The sequence below is a fragment of the Colossoma macropomum genome, unplaced genomic scaffold, assembly GCF_904425465.1.
Source record: "Colossoma macropomum unplaced genomic scaffold, Colossoma_macropomum, whole genome shotgun sequence".
Classification (NCBI taxonomy): domain Eukaryota; kingdom Metazoa; phylum Chordata; class Actinopteri; order Characiformes; family Serrasalmidae; genus Colossoma; species Colossoma macropomum.
This window is the reverse complement of record NW_023494805.1, coordinates 35,256,978-35,274,899: the sequence shown is the minus strand read 5'-3', so window position 1 is coordinate 35,274,899 and position 17,922 is coordinate 35,256,978. Positions and strand designations below refer to the sequence as shown.

Sequence of the window (17,922 nt, the reverse complement as noted above, 5' to 3'; positions counted from 1 at the left end):
CGTGAATGTTTCTCATGTTTAAATGCTTGCATTCAGAATCGCTGAACCCCCTCAAGCACCTATTAAGTGCACTAAAATTGGGAGAAAACTGCAAATTGAATTTCCTCCTTCAGCCATATGCACAAAGGAACACATCAGTGAAAGAGTTTGGGGATTGCCGGCCTGCAGATCTGGACAATCTGGACAGTGATGTCTGCAATCCATCACTGCAGCAGAGTGAAAAAGAACACAGAAATGCTGGAAATCACGTTTTGCTATTAGCTTCCATTTAGATAATGTACTGGGCATTTAAAAGTGATAGAAGAATAAAATCATGACAACTAAATATAGGCAATAAAGCAGAGTCTTACAAACGTACAAATATATCTTATGAACTTGATGTAAGGCCTAGATATATACACACTCTAACACACTAATACAAACCATTCACACACATACTCCAGCAAACAGACTGCAGTTGTGTGACGGTGATCTAGTGCTTTAGTCAAACAAGAAATATTGTCCTATTACTCGCCCATAAACTGTGCAGCATGTGGGCCGTTCCTAAACACCATTCAATGAAATTGAATTCAGGCCCATCAGGAAGTAAACACGGAATGAAAAGGACATTATGAACCTAATGAGAGCAGAACTGTGCTGAATGTCTGCAACAGTGTGTGTGTGTGTCAGTGGCGCAGTCAGAATTTCATTGACGGGGTGGGGTGGGGGTGTTAGGTGGGGCTGCATACAAGCTAGTAAGCATTAAAGGTCCCATATTATGTAAAACTAGGGCTCACAGTTAATCATATTTGAATCACCATTTTAAGAAGTGAAAATTTCAAACTGCAAGAACTGCAATTTTAATTATGCTCTTCATTATTCAACATTGTCTTAAGCTTCATTTGCTGAATTCTGGCGACAAAAATTAAAAAAATTCTAAATCACATTTATATCATATTTACAATACTGGTCAGAAAAACTGCACACAGATATTTACCACCAAATTATTTAGCCTTAAAAAAAAAACAGTTCAATGTAGTATGCACACATTGTTTCAAGTTTCAAAATATATTGTTCACTCCTTAATTCCGTACAGTCCGTATATGGAAACTGAGCTGCGACAATAGGTCATTTTGAATTTATTGTTTCTATGATGTCACGAAAGCTAAACCATTTACATTAATCCTCCTATTCAGCCTACAGCAGTTTAGCCCATTCACACTGAAGTAATAAGGAGTGTTTCAGTCTGTACTGCAGCGCAATACAGGACAGCCAATCAGAACACAGCTCATTTACAAATATTGTTAAAGACGAAGTAACATAATGGGATAAAGAGAAGTTGTAAATGACAAAAAATGAACGCCACAAATGAACACCACAGCGGGTACTGCTACTACTAACTAGAAAAGCAGCTTGTGCTGTGGTACATGTTGGCGTTTGGGCAAAAAAACATGCCTTTTTGCATGACCCCATTGGTGGGAAGCTGCCCCTTTTTTCCTTAAATTTTAAAGGAAAATAAGAACTGAATAATAATAGTAAATAATAGTATAAAAATATGTTTGTTCTCTCACAAAGAAATGGCTTATGGTAACTTTCAGGTGGGCTAAATCACACTGGCCACACTTTGGGCAGCCTATCTAAGGAGAGCTTTGTCAGTCTCTTTTATATCTTTATTTATTTAAGGTGGGAATAAAGTCATGAGAATGCAAGAAAATGGCAACTTTGCCCATGATGGCCTTACATTTAGTAATATTTTCCTAGGCACTGGAGGACTTTTTTACCACCAGAAACCTGGGGGGTCTTCCTTTCAAGTGGGATGGCCCAGGGCCCCAGGCCCTCCGGTGTTTACGTCTCTGGTGTGTGTGTTTGAGACGAAAGTTTAGTGGAGGTAGCTGCAGCGGTCAGACCCAAGCAGAGAGAGAGCCATTTTCAAAAGCTTTTTAGATGGCTGACTCAGGTATTCTGTCAAGCCTCAGTTGGCACACACACACACACACACACACACACACACACACACACACACATATATTTTATCTCTTTCTCTCTGTTTCATAATAAAAAACTAATTTTATTTCTGCTCCCAATTTCTCAGAAAATTGCCCTACGCGGTGTGTAGGCCACAGACAAATGATCATTATGAGTACATTACTTCTTTATCAGGCAACCTTATCAAAAACCTATTAAGCATCCTGAATCTAAAACTAGACAGTTATGAATGAATGAGAGAAGACAGAAAGAGTGCTGAATAGATTAAGAGTGATTTTCTGGAAGGTCACTTATAACATCTGCCAAAAGCTGCCATGCCCAGTCACAATCTACTCACTGGCCACTTTATTGGAAACCCCGACCTTGCTGGTGTACAGTTAGAGACTGTAGCTCATTTTGTCGATGCACAGTTTGTGTTCCTCTAGTGCAGGATTCATTATTCTAACTCTGCTTTTCAAGTGCAAGTGGGGCAGTAGCTTTCTTCAAGGAGGAATTTGTTCACCCAGCCTGCATATTTATGTGGTTTATGTGAGAGATAAACTGAACACTCTGAGGTTGTGGAATGGGTGTTGTAGTTTATTAGCTGCCATCTATCAGTTTTGGCCTGTTTTACTGGTGTTTTAAATTTCAATGTACCTGACCGCATCATTTAACTTCGAAGGGGGTTCATATGGTGCCTTCTGGTGGGAAGATTTTTCAGGTAAAACTTGGACCACTTGAAAGCAGCATTATTCACAAAGGACTGGCTTGGCTGCAGGTTTTCATTCCAATCAAGCAGAATCACACCTGATTCAACTCGTATTCATATTAATATGGTTTTATAACGTTTACTTTGAGATGCTTTTAAAACAGGGACAGTGTAGTGGATATCAGAAGTGCTGGACAAGGCTAGCGGGGAAAGCAGGCCCACCTAATCACTGTACACTCTTAAAAAAGATGGTTCTTCAAGGGTTCTTTGGTAAAGAAAATGGTTCAATAAAGAACCATGAACACTCAAAGAACCCTTTGCCTGGTTAAAGGGTTCTTTGCATTATGAACAGGTTCTTTAGAATGTGTTGTAGATGGTTCTATATAGAATCGTGAAAAGGGTTCTATATAGCACCCTAAGGGGTTCTTCTACTGTTATGATGTCAAACTTGTAACAATAGAAGAACCCTTTCTGGTGCTATATAGAACGCTTTTCATAAAGGTTCTGTGTAGAACCATTTGCAGCGCATTCGCCATTAAACTGATATAAACTTTCATAATGCAAAGAACCCTTGAGAGTTTTCTGAGTGTTCACAGTTCTGTATAGAACCTTTTCCTTTACTAAAGAACACTTGAAGAACCATCTTTTTTAAGAGTGTAGCTAAAGATGTGATAACTGTATCAGGTCAAATGCTAACCGATGTAAGATACCCCGTGCTTGTAAATAATAAATGTCCATTTTTTGGAAAAGTCCCTTCTAGTGTATTTTGGCTTGTAATTGCTTTTTGGCTCCTACTTTCTCTTGTGGTACCAAAACTTTCTGGAGTAGAAGAACAGAGATACAGTGAGGAGATACTCATCTCTACCCTAAGGTGCTCCAGCAGTATTTGTCTTTCGCAGTCTAGAGATGACAACAGGTAGATTAAGCTGACTTCTCTCCAGTCCTGAAGACGTCAGGCTACCTGCACTAGGTCTTCCTGTCTGACTTTACTCTGACTAGAAGTTTATGCTGACATAGGAACAGCTTCTCCTGTCTGAACTATAACTATTACAAGAGCTGCGTCTCAACAGTGTACTAAACACTAACTGGGAGATATTTCAATACCATTCCAGGAGTAAAAGTCAGGATAAAATGGCATTCCAGCTTAGATTTTTCATTGCTTATGTAGGTGAAAATGACCAGTGTTGGAGTAGTTACTCAAATAATGATTATTATTACTAAGGACTTCTCTCAAACTGTAACAGGATTACTTTGCTTATCTTATTATTGATTCTGGCCTAATCAGGTAAGGTTCAGGTTCACTCTTCTTCAGCACAGGGATCTTTATCAACACACTAGAGGTCTGCGTAGGACTGTTTTTTTAGCCCCACCCGCCTGCTCCTGCAAGATTTCAACCCGCTCCCGCCCGCGACCGGAGCGTTTTGTCCCACTCCCACCTGTGCAATTCCATGAAGGTGAACTGACATCCAGTGTTTGACACAGTCTATTCACAAATACACTATTCTCTTCTGAAATAACACAGCAGTCATGGTCATCAGGCTGACTGTGATTAACTTCACCAAACGCCATTTATTCCCAGTAAACAGCAGGAATTAAAACACACAACAGTTATTTTTGGTGTTTTACTGGGCTTGGCAGCTGTGGCCGTCTACCACACCTCTACCACACACACATTTTCTAAGCCTCTTATCCTCCTGGGAGGAAACTGGAGCACCCCAAAAAAAAAAATACCCACACAGACACGGGGAGAAACTCCACACGGATGGGACCTTGCTCATCCGCCCAGGGAATTGAACCCACACTTTTCTTGCTGTGAGGTGACAGCGCTACATACTGCGCATCACCAGCTGTCAAAGGTACCATATGTGTGCAAATAATGTACAATGACAGGCACAAATAATCTACGTAGAGGAAATGTATGTTTTCAATGCATGCATTGCACGTTATTAATATTGTTCTCTTAAGGCCTTTTCGAGCTGGTCCAGTGATGTAATTCGTACGGGAAAAAGTATCTAAATTACTCTAAAAAGCCTTGATCCAAATGCCAGACATTCATTTCAACATTAAAATTATAATTAAATGGATACAAACAAACAAACATCTAAAACAAATTTCCAGTTAATAGCACATAGAACAGCATTAGGCTAGTAAAATAAAATAGTTCTGACCAAATGCTGGACAGAAACCGCTCTGCATTGTAAGAGGTATCTTCAGATGTTCCATTTCATTCTATTTCTAAATAGCTAATCACCAAACATGTTAGAGATTACAGGATTCCTGTCCTGAATTTGGGGATAAAGGAACCGTGCCAAACAATTTAGCAGTTAGCCTTTTCTCCCAGTCACAAAAAACTGATTCTGATGTCTATTACCAGGATTTGTTAATACATTACCGAGTGGGGGATTCGAACAGGGCTGCTATTACTGAAGGAGCTTAAAATCTGATAAATTATGGAAGGTCATTCGCTCTGTAATTATTCCTTAGCATTGACACTGCAGATTCACACTGGATTAAAATCACAGATCTCACCGGTAATCACTCAAAGTGCAGCACCTCCCCAGCTAAAACTAACCCAGCTCCAATAGGGCTAACAAAATTCTTAGTAATTCAGTAAGTGTAATATAATTACAAGAATTTACACTACTTTGTTATAGGAAAAGGTAATTACATTACCTATTACATTCATTACTTATACTGCATTATTTGTGGTTGTTTTACACTGTTTTTAAATCATGTGTATATATGATGTACAGTTTGCTTGTTTTGTAATTGCATGAATCTTGCTCAAATACCTCTATTAGAATCATTCTGTCACGCCCTCATCTCTGCCCCCCACCTGTTCAGTATCAGTATTTCCGCCGTCCTTCATTAACCTCCCTAGTTCTCACCACACTTTGCAAAGTCTCTGCGGGTTCTAAGCGTGTGCTTCTGTGTTTAGGTGGTACCCTGGATTTTTAACTCAGGCCTGTTTATACTCCGTCCTTGAGTCTGCTGTACCTGTATTAGCCTGTCTGCTGTTGTTTTGGCTTTGGACTGTTTGACCTTGTTTTGTGTGTGTATTTATTAAACTGTTTGCGATTGCGTCCAGGCTCCTCTTATTCATGACCCCAAATTTTACTCACATATTTCCTCTTCCTCATACTTCTCCATGTTTGACAGCTCTACAAGCCCACCCACTCACCTCACATTATGTCCCTATCTCAGTGCTTAACACCCAAACTTGGTGACTAATAGTAATATTATGGTAATAGTATAGCAATTAGTATCTAGCATACAATTAGGACACAGCATAAAAGTGCAATAGACAGAGCAAGACTTCTAGCTGTCTCTCCCTGCAGCAACAGAGGAGCAAAGACGTGGAAGAAATGGTGAAAGTTGCTGTTTTATTGCATCTTTCCTTGTTCCTTTATGCTTCAGGGCTGTCTTCTCAAAGTACATCATCACATGGCTTTATTTACTCAGTGCTGAGCTGAACATCTTTTCCCTCCACCACTCACTCTTCTTCTGTACTATTCCCTCTGTTCTTCTGTTTCATCTTTCTCTCTGCGCACCATTCCCCCCTTTCTCGAATCCACAAACAAACACAGACAGAAGTATAGAACAAGGAAAAAATGCAAATCCACAGACAACAGCGAACGCATACAGAACACGGCGTGGGGGGAGCGGTCTGGGATTAGAGAGAACACGAGGAGGAGACAGAACCCGTTAGAGAATTATAATGGAATGAAAAGAAATACAATTCATGAAAGAGTTAGATAAACACACACACACACATCAGAAGAGTACAGGAAGTGTGTGAAGGTGGTTGGCCTCATTAAACTAACAGATAATTCACAACTGACATTTCTGAAATGTTTTTGTCGTCTGCCTGATGGAACAGATGCGCTGACATTGTAATCAATGATTCAACCCACATCGGCTGCACTAGACGCACATCTTACCTCTCTTAAAATGTGAGACCTTCCAATCTGACGTTTTCTTAAACACTGGGTTTAAGCGTAAACTTCATAGACATCCAGTCAAATCACACAGTCTTACTCTTTGTAGCATTCTGAACTACACTCTTGAAAAAAACATGGCTCTTTAAGGGTTCCTTAGTAAAGAAAATGGTTCTATATAGAACTACAAAGACTCAAAGAACCCTTTGCATCATTAAAGGCTTCTTTGTATCGTGAAAGTGTTATTCAGATTGATTGAGAATGCGCTGTAGATATTTCTATATAGAACCTGTTCTAAAATGGTTGAAATGGTTGATTTTCTCAGTGAAAGGTTAAAAGTTGAACGTTAACACATCATCTACAGAGAACACACCTAAATATGACATTTTTCTGGAAATCCTAGTCCACAAGTATATATAGACTCTAAGAAAAAAGGTATGAAACTGTCACTAGGGCAGTATCCCCTCTTGTCACAGGGGTGGAACCCTCAAAGGTACATCTCAGTACCTTTAGTCAGGGAACATATTTGTACCATAATCCATTGATACTATATTTTCTAAGTTGTACTGACTCCACACACCCAGTCTCGTCTCCAGACGTTTTATTTTATTGTTCTGTTTTAAAACATTAGGTTATGAAAAGGTATAAATGTGTACTCTTCACCAGGTTAAAATTTGTTAAAGGTACACACTTGGACCTTTTTTGGAACATTTACATTATTTGTACCGTGATGAACAAAAAACGTACCTGCACAGAACCTTTATTTCTAACAGTGTATCTCACTGTGTTATCACTGTTGCTGCTGTCTCTGTAAATGTTATCACTGTTCTTCTGTCTTTTTTTCTTTGTTTCTTTATTTATTTACTCTCCCACTCTGATATAAGCACATTAACTGCCCTCAATATCAGTGCAGCCCACCCATAAGGCTGAAAAACACCACGTAAGCACCTTTTTAGCACAACCTCAATTTTAAAGGCACATTCAGGTTCTTTCAGAGCTATTTTAGAAATCTGCTTTCTGCACAGTTTTCAAAAGCTCAAAAGCTGCTATACAAGTTTGACCACAGTCGTGACTGTTTTATCACAACTGTCATTTCAGCAGAGTTCAATCCAGAAGCCCAACTGAGAAACCTCCTGCAGTCAGTCACTGTTAGAACACACGACAGGTATAAACAGAAAAAAGCTAAATATAAAAATGACAACTAATAAGACATTACAATCCAACAGACAGAGGTAAGCAGACACAAACATTTGGGTAACAAACAGTGATAGGGCGACCAGCACTTGTCTAACAATAATTACTTCTAAATACTATATACAAATCTGTATTTAATCTCAGTTGATAAAATGGATAGTTCCAGTTCTAAAATTAGATTGGCTGACATTTGACGCTATTGTAAATTGTCGATATGCGAACATATGACCACACACATCAATTGAGTCATTACATATTATGTAAAACTGAATCATTATGTAGACATGCTAAGCATTGTTGACTACATTGCTTTGCCTAACAACATCCCTTAACCCCTTTTTGGTATTGAAACAACACAGGCCCAAGTACATCAACCATGTTCATATGTCCATATTATATATGATGATCAACACTGGATTCTGTCAGAGAGATTATTTAAGAAAAAACACATTTCATGCTGGTTTGAGTGATGGTGTAAGAGCAAACCGAGATCAAGCGTATCAAATTTCTTAGGCGGATCGATATAACGGACGGCGCGGTATTGACATCTCTCCTACAGAAAGAGCTGGCACAGGAAGAGAGAGAAAAAACGAGGTGTCAGGTACAGGTTACTGCTGCACAGTAACCCCAATCTGAACCTGCCAGCAGCCAGCCAACAGAGATGAAAAGATGACGGCAACTGTCAGGAGAGCTGTGAATGTGAATGATGTAAAGTTTGTATGGCAGGTGAATTAGCTTGCAAGAACACCTGTTTTTGAGCTGATCATGGCATTGCTGTCACAGTCATGAACTACTCTACTACTATATAACTACTATATAACTACTATTCAGTCTATGGTCTAGCTGCACATTTACACTGAAGTGATAAAGAGTGTTGTTACTGCAGACATTCTATAGCAGTTATTTGAGCTGTTCCAGGCTGTCAGGTTGATGTCCCTGAGGATTTCTGTTGGAACTTCACAGTTTGATCCACATTTTAGTCTGGACTGTTAATCAAATGAGGCATCAGAGGACAGCCAATGAGAACAGAGGTCATTTACATACAGTCGTATGAAAAAAAGGGACGCACCGGGTCAATTGACACTTATTTTCTAAGTAAAAATAAGTTAATACACTTTCATACCTTTAAATACACCATTATTCTTTATTTGTTGAATTTAATATATTGGGCAAAATATTTTGTTTTTGTTTTGTTTATATAAAATAAAATTTGCTGGAAAAGGCATATTTAAGTGTAAGTAATATTTCCTGTAGAGGATGTGCTAACTTACTTTTTTGACCTGGGGTGTTCAAACTTTAGCATAAGACTGTATATCAGTCTTAAAGGTAGATTAACAAAAACAGCTTATTTAATTGTAAAGGATAATGAAAGTTTGGAAAGTGGACATGTTAAAAAAATGTAAAAATGTTTGTTACATAAATATTATAAGTGGAAAAAAATACTAATTAATAATAAAATCCAGGAAAAATGTAGAACATGGGTCGTTTAAACTCAACTGGCAGTTGGTAAACAGTGCTACAGCAGGCCTGGAGCAGTTGTTATTGAAGTGTCTAGCTCTTACTGAGTAAAAGGAGAAGGAATGGTGATATCAGCATGACACCAGCAGTCGGTCCATAAACCCCGGCATTCCAAGCTACATTTAACACAGCGGCTTTTCAGCATGGAGCCCTTGAACTCTCTATAACTTCTGCTTTGAATTCCTCCAAGAGGCATCTTACAGTATTCAGAAGCCCTAACTACTCAGCTACTAGCACTCTGCTCCAAAATCAACAGCTATACATCAACAAGAGTCCATTACAAAGAACAATTAAACGTTCCCAGTTCATTTTATTTCAACTAGTCAAATAAAAAAAATAAATAAACACAGAGAGGAACAGACACACACACACCTAGCTTTATATCTGCAGTAGTGCTGATTGCAGAATCCAATATGCCAGAACATAACCTATTCATGCCCATCTGCTCATACACACTCGAACAAGAAGCAATCAATTATGCAGTTCTCTTCTCCTCTCACACAGAATACAGAAAGCAGAAGTGGGACAAACGCTGCTCCAGAAACTACATGCAGGCTAAGCTTATGAAGTCATATCACAGAGAAATAGGCCAACTGTGCCATAGCACACAATGTTCTAAAGTACCACACAGAGCCCTAAACTCACTTACAGAACACATGCAGTGTGCATAATTTCCAAATTAATAATTCCTACCTGTTAGTTAAGTCTCCCCCCACCACAGTGTCACCCCTCAGCCTATGTGCAAAGCTATTTGACCCAACCGTCCTAATCCGAGACACAAACAACGAGAACCCAGCATCAAGTGACATAACTGCGCTTATTCTTCGTAGCGCCAGTGCCAGTAAGGTATAATATATAATACAGAATGCATGAAAATCATGTATAATTGTGTGTCTTTCTATTATATATCAGCAGCTTTTATGTAGCCTATATAAAGTAAGTGGACTGTTCTCACATCCAACACAACCCCAGTGTGCTCATTACAGTGCTGAGGGCATTTTCTGAAATTGCTGGACATCAGGTGAAAGAACAGAACTGGCATGATTATCAAGTACATTTACTATCAATACAGTTTAAACTGTTCAATACAGTGTGATTCAATGATTCACAAGTCAACTTTATTTTCACCTCAGTCTTAATCTATAATCATAATGTATTCAGTCTGTTTGGCAAAAATCTTTGCATATAAACACAGCCATTGTGAGGGAGGGTTAAGGCTAGCACATGCTAGCACACTGAGACATGTAAAGTCAGCCTCTGTGTCTTTTTTAAACTGCTGCTAATGCTAAGTCAGCTAACAGACACTTGTATTGGTTAGCATCGTGATGAGTGATGGGAAGAGGGAGGCTGACTATCCTGGCCATGGTTCACTGTGGCATCACCGACTGTAAAGCCAACGCCAGTCAGTGAGCTCAGCAGTGACCTTGGGGTCAGTATGGTTGACTAGGTTTAAAGTCTTCACACCCTAAACACAGCCGCACACGGGGAACATATACACATATACACACACAGTCTTTAGAAATACACAAGGACATGTCTGGTGCACTTACCGCCTGTTGCCACGGTGATCTCCCTCAGAAAATGGCCATAAAAGGGGAAGTCAAACGACAGGTTGACCCGCTGTGAAGGGCAAAAGAAGAAAAAATATGAATCATGGCCAAAGAATTAAGACTGGTGTCATTTAATGGAGATTTTGATACCTAAGCAGAGAGAAGAAGGTAGAGAGAAAGAGAGAGAGACTGACAGAGCAGCTAATTGAAAAGGCAGGATAAGCCTTCATATCCGTCCAGTTGAGCAATTCTACAGTCAGCCAGTGCAAACTTCAGAGTAAATGCTCAGATTTGACTTTGTTCAGTGGCTGAGGTGAGCATGTCCGCTGTGGTTTCTCTTGTTTGCTGAGGATAATGTACTTAGCATGGTGGATACTGCAATACGCTGCTATAATGCTATAATGTTAATGCACTGCAGTGAATCAACTTCTTTCTCCATTACAGTAAATGAGGACACTCTGACACAGAGCTGTTTTACACTAAGTACACGTCTATCTCTGCCTGAGACTGAGGAAGTAGACGAATCATGCCGAAACTGAGAAAACGCTGCTGTATACAAACCCAGTATGAGAGTAAGAGAGCAGTAAGGATGTTCTGATACTGATATTTTTATACATTCCTGTATTATTTGAGGAAATATGTGTGGTGCTTATGTGCTCGTCCTCCTTTTAGATGTGCTGTTGATGTATGTGTGTTATCTGGTGTGAGCAGGGTGGGGTAAAGGTGTGCTAAATTGTGGCTGCTGAAATTGTGAGCAGCATATACGTCATGTATGCTGATACATTATGCAAAAATAATCTTTTTGATTTTTTGAAATTTGAATTTTTTGGATAATTTACATCAACTATGTCATAATGTGCTATGATGAGACAAGAAATGACGACATACATATACAACCGACACAATAAACCACTGATGCACACGCTGCTCTACCCACTCAATGCTAAATTTATGCAAATGAGCCAATCAGCAACCAATAAGATTGCAATCTAAACCAATAAGAAAGCAATCTTACTGGTTGCTGATTGGCTCATTTGCATACATTTCGGTAACTGATGGTGTTGCACGCACAGTCACACGCTGAGATTCAACACTCTAACCCAGGGTTTCTCCACCACCAGGCTGTGAAGCACCCTCTGGTGGTCCTTGGTCTAATACTGAGGGTGTGTGAGTGGTCCGAAGGTGGCACTTTGTAATAAAAAACAATGAACAAAAGTAATTGGCTATTGTTTTCAAATAATATACAATATAAATACAAGCTCTGCAACAAAGATGCACAAAGCAGCTTCAACTATTGTTGGCCAGTTGACACAAATTACACTCAGCTGTCCACGTCCACCACTGTCCAATCGTAAGTGTAAAAAAGCATTTAAAAAATACAAAGCAGAAACATTCTGCTTAATTTACCACCATTCTGCCTGATTTCTAGCATAAAACGAGCATAAGTTATCCTAATCTGTTGATATTCTCTGTTCAATGGCATGGGACTAGGCAGGCAAACATTGCTATGTTGAAAACTTCCGAAAATTTTTAAGCAAAAAACTTTTGTTGGGTTCTGCTTTTCTTTGGGCCTTCAAGTGAAAAATGGATGGGCCTTTTGGTGGAAAAAGCTGAGGACCCCTGCTCTAATGCACACCCTGTGGGAGATATATTGATTGAAAAAAAAAAAACATATGCCTTGAAAATGTGTGATTGTAACATTAGATTATTTTTTAAACTTTTGAAAGCAATGTTAGGCCATTAATATTACTAATGTTTCAGTGAAACATCCCTAGACTGGCCAACAGCTGCTGAGGGAAGCGACTCAGCTCGCTGTAATGAAAATGCAGGGGCAACTATGTTTGGGAAGTGTGCCGGTATGAAAGAAACCAGTACGATGTCCCTTCATGATATGGATTTTGCCAAACTGTGGTACTGTCTGTGATAAGCCCAACGACGGTGCATAAGCGTGAACTGTTCAAATTACACTTATAAACTCAACAGGAGTTTTTTTTAGGAAAACTTCACCTCTATATGCCACTTGCAGTCGCTCCTATGTTAATCAGGGCACATGCCCAAAGTGAGTGTATTGTTGGGTGCCTGTCACATACATGGAGCATCACAAAAATGTTCCGTTTCGCTGGCCATGGAGGCAACTTGGCGAGGGTTTCCATTTTTACTTTGTTGTTTCACTGCTGGACAAAACAAATTTAACACAACTGTTAAGCATGACGAAGAACGAATCAACTTGTAAAACCCATCCAAATAGTGTGGAGTAAACATACTGTGATAACTTCACTTAGCAAGCCTGGTACAGGGAGCTGCCTTTGTTAGATGAGGCAAGCAGTGAAATATTATTTTAGACAACAACCATGAGGTGCAAAATGGTATCGAGGATGAGTGAAGAAGTAAAAACAAACCTGAGGGACTTCAAGAAGCTACTAGCGTGTGTGTCAGTGTGTGCACAATGCAGAATATGCTTTAGTCAAAAACTTTTTTTTATTGATTTTTGAATGGCTTCCTGTAATAATAATAACAGCAATGGCAATAGTAACAATCATAATAGTACACTAATTTAATAACACATTTATTACTAAATAATAATTATTATGACAGTGTTGTCTTTATTATTGTTATTATTATTGATTCTATTATAAATCTTTCATTTTTGTTTGATTTCATGATATATATTGTTATTGTCCAATGAGTAGAAAATACCATGATATAATTTTGAGCTCATATCGCCCACCCCAGTGTTAAATTACACAGTACATGGCTATTGCAGATTTATAAATAACACATAGACAAAGTAAACCTTAAAATAGGCACAAAGTGATCTTTACCACACTCACTTTGTTTTAAAGTTCTTTTACTCGCTATTATAGAACTGAGGATAATCTATATTAGACCTGCATCACACATTACAAATAAAAACACTTCCACAGAGGACGCACATGTGTAGCATCTCTCTAGAAGCCTCTTCTGTTCTCGATTCCTCCAAGTGAGTGTAAAAAATTGATAGGTCCATAAAGATGGTGGTTTATAATCAGTTTCATAGGCTGAAACGTGGAAGACAGAAGAATTGAGAAACCATTCATTGGAGTTTTGAGATCCACTCCTGATCCACTCTGTGTTGTTGCCATAATTTAGTACCGAGACCCACGAGGACCACACTCATAAGGAAATGGATATGAGTTAAATTAAAAACACAATTTGATTCAGCAGAGGAGAATTCAGCGCTGCCAAAAGGACATTCATATTTAACTTATTTGGCCGAAAAAATGCTTATGAAAGCAATGCAGCGATCATAACTTTTTATGGCACATTCTAAGTAAATTACAGCCAAACTGCCTGATGGCCAATTTTCTGGCTGATATTTATTTGCCTTTTTTTAATCCAAAGCTCACACAGTATGGGGTGAACGAACACAAGAACCACACTAAGACACTTCCAGAACTTAATTCTATCCAAACTTGCAATTTAAACAACATTGTTTGCTTTTTAATGAGTCAAACAGACTTTTATTTTTTCAATCAGTCAGTGGCCTAATTAAATAAGACGAATCACGAAGTAAGACGAAGTGACCCACCGAAAGTAAGAGGCAGCTGGCAGTTTAGCACAAAGAATAATTATTCTACTGGTTAAAGTGTTGCAGCAGCATTCAAATACAGCGCTAGTGTTCTTACTTTCCTCACGTTATTTACATCATAAAATTGCAACATGGACCTCCTCATGTAATAACAACAAATTGGCTGATTTCTAATTTCGTATTATGAGCGAAAATCTGCTGATTCGCATTCTTCAGATCATGCATTCCTGGCTTATATTATATATAAAATCTTCTATGTACAGAAAGAGTTTTTAGATTAAACCGGAGAAGTCTAATATCATGTTATCACAGCGTGAGAACAGATTAGTGTGGAACGTTTATTCAGACTTACAATGTTTGGGATCTTCCTTAAAAGCACTGCTTGATAAATAAATTTATTAAAGCGGAAACTAAACTTAACTTTTTACAGCTGATTGTTTATATAATATTTATTTTACATTATTTTTCATGTTATCCGTGATTTAAGAAAAAAACTGTTATTGCTGCAATATGGAAATTTACCAGTCTTTGTCATTAAAATGTGAGGTTTTATTCTGCACTTTGGGTGAGGAGCCAATTCAGATCACTTTTAGACAGAATTTTGTCAATCTTGGGTCAGTTTAAGACTCAAAACTTGACAATATGTTTCGGGGTGGGCTCTGGACGCAAAACTTGCTGTGGTTTGGGTCAGACTCCGATTGGGTTCGGGCCAGGCTTGGGTCGGGTTTGGGGCAGGCTCAGGTCAGGTTCAGATTGAGCCCAGGTCAGGCTTGAGTCGGGTTCGGGTCAGGCTCAGATTGGGTCTGGGTCAGGCTCGGGTTGGGTTCGGGTTAGGGTTAGTTCGGGTTCAGGTTGGGTTTGGGTCAGGCTCGGGTCGGGGTTCAAGTCAGGCTCGGGTCAGGTTCAGTTTGGATTTGGGTCAGGTCCTGGTTCAGTTCATGTTCAGGTCAGGCTTGGGTCGAGTTCTGGTCAGGTTCATGTCAGGCTCAGGTCGAGTTCGGGTCAGGCTCGGGCCAGGTTCAAGTCAGGCTCGGGTCAGGTTCAGGTTGGGTTTGGGTCAGGCTCGGGTCGGGTTCGGAACAGGCTCGGGTCGGGTTCGGAACAGGCTCGGGTCAGGTTCGGTTCACGCTCGGGTCTGGTTCGGGTCGGGTTACTAGTCAGGCAGAAAGTTCTCAGGCTGGATTCAGGTTCCACCCAAATTTTCAACCTTGATTACAGTTCCAGTGTAGTTGCTGCTGTATGTGTGTCATGTGTGTTGTGTATAGTTGTATACAAATCTGTGTGTGTGTGTGCTTACCGCTGCTTGTCTGTGTGTGTTGGACAAGATTCCGTGGATCTTCACTTTCTCCTTGTCCATCTGATCGATGTTTACCCATAATTCTTTGCTCATGGGGTCGTTGGGGCCGTAGGTTTTAGACGTGTAGTAGTTGTGGTCTGTGTCCTCCTGCAGAGAGAGAAACACAGATGCTCACCCGCACATAATCAGCAATAAGCAGTGCTCCCACAACTACAGCACGCACTGCGTGTGCTTCCCTGCTCAGTTCAGCAGAGTCGGGAGTTGAAATGGAGCAGAAATGTGGAGCATAATGGGGATCTTTGAGGATAAAAAAGGAGTCAAAACTAAGGGTTCTGACTATTCTGACTAATTTTAATATTGTCAGCAATGAGAGGAGACCGAATGCAAATGCAAGACATTATTGAAATCAATAGAAAATCAGACAGTCCAGAAAAGTTACCAGCAAACAGACTGCTGTAGAGCAGACAGGCTCAAAATCAATATAACAGAAAAGTACATCGAAACCAGAAGAAAACGCAGCACAAACTTTAAACAAACAGCTCACAGCTCACACTAGGATGGCAGACACTTGGCAAACTGAGGCAGCACACTGAGAGGTAATGAAGACAAAGAGTTAATGAGTCCTATTAGCCAGAGAGGGAGAGCGGAGCCAGTGAGCAATTGGCCGAGACGCCCAACGCTGAGAAGAGGTGGAGCTAAAACTATAGCTAACCAGTACAACACTGGATGCTGATAAGAACTTGTTGTATTCTTCCAATGCTTTTTCTCAGATCTGATCTTTTTAACGTTATGGTTCATATTCATGTACATATGGGACTCAAACTTGCATCCTGAAACCACCCACATGCACACATCCTCAATAATGTCACATGAATGAACAATGTGCATCATGAACAACAAACAAACCAACTAGCAGACCAGGCCTTTGTGGAGAAATAATCTGTTCTGAACAGCTATCAGCTGTTCATTATTAAAGCAAGATGAAGGCGAAAAGAGTGCATTTATACGGTTTGCTGGCACAATTTAAGGTGAGGTGCTGCTGCCATGTTAACTTTGAATGCTGGCACATGTGCCAGACATGAATTCCGATCTGAGCATTGTCATTAAGATGGCATGGCCATGAATTGGATAGGTATCAGATCTAGGACCACATATGAAAGTGGCTCAGATCTGCTTTAAAAAGATCAGATCAGTGTTACAAGGCAAAAAAATCATAATCTGGTAATGTGGTTTTACAGTTTCTGCACCTAGCTTACATCAGCTAGCCACACCAGGTATTCACCTTCCTTTACAATGCGCGTCCCTAGCACATGCTCACATTAAAACCCTCCTTTCATTGTAGCAAAGTCTAACATAACACATTTGCGTCCTCGCAAAATATGAGCAGACATGCAACATTTTATTGTACAGATAATACATAAAATTGTCGTTTGACTGAATTGTGGCCCTGCATAATTTCTTCATCTTCCTGTGATGAAACATAATGAATAGCCAAATACTGGTCCTTCTAAGGGTCAACCGAGCACTCGAGTACCCATGCACATCCACAGAACTGCCTTCAGAGGCAGAAATAAGGCAGGAGGTCTGGCTACAACTGCATGAAACTGACAATATACCTCACTGTAATTATACTGCAACATATTGCGTTATACTTTCCAATATACTAAAAACACAGTAGTCAATGCTTGTTGTCACATGCATTTTTGTTTTGGACCAAAAAATTTACATTTATTGGATCATGTAAATGCCTTGAGTCATATGAACATGTGTACTTGTGTGACTAGTCAGGCTTCTCACACTAGAACATTCAGTAAGGACCCTTTAACCCTTTAACAGTTATTTACTAATACTTTGGCTATACTTTGCAGCACTAATGCTCATCAAATTACTCCTTGCTGTGAAGAGCAGTTATTGCCTCAATACTGACTGGTCAGCTTCCTGTTCCAATCTTTGCTAAAAGCACACATTGAAAATCTTTTCATCCGAAGGTGGTTTAAACAGCTGGCAGATCTGAGTGCTGTTGAGTGACATCACAACAACATAATATAATGTGTTACAACATTGTTTTCAAGGTAGGGGGTTTGTAAGTGTTTCTTTTAGTTCAGCAGTTTCTGCAAGCTGAGAAAAGGAATATACTCATTTGTATTGGGAAAGCACTGGGAAAAGGTCCTCAGTCAACTTTTGATGGGCAGCATACAGGCAAG

At 39.6% G+C, this 17,922-nt stretch overlaps 1 protein-coding gene across 1 annotated transcript in view; it reads right to left on the bottom strand.

Moving 5' to 3' along the window:
- The window catches only part of plxdc2 (plexin domain containing 2), a 176,281-nt gene that overhangs the window by 78,242 nt on the left and 80,117 nt on the right, over positions 1–17,922 (bottom strand). Inside the window, exons 3-4 of the mRNA XM_036596551.1 lie at positions 15,719–15,865; positions 10,854–10,923 (exon numbers count right to left, since the gene is read on the bottom strand). Coding sequence (XP_036452444.1) covers positions 10,854–10,923; positions 15,719–15,865 — 217 coding nt within the window. The remainder of the gene's footprint in view (positions 1–10,853; positions 10,924–15,718; positions 15,866–17,922) is intronic.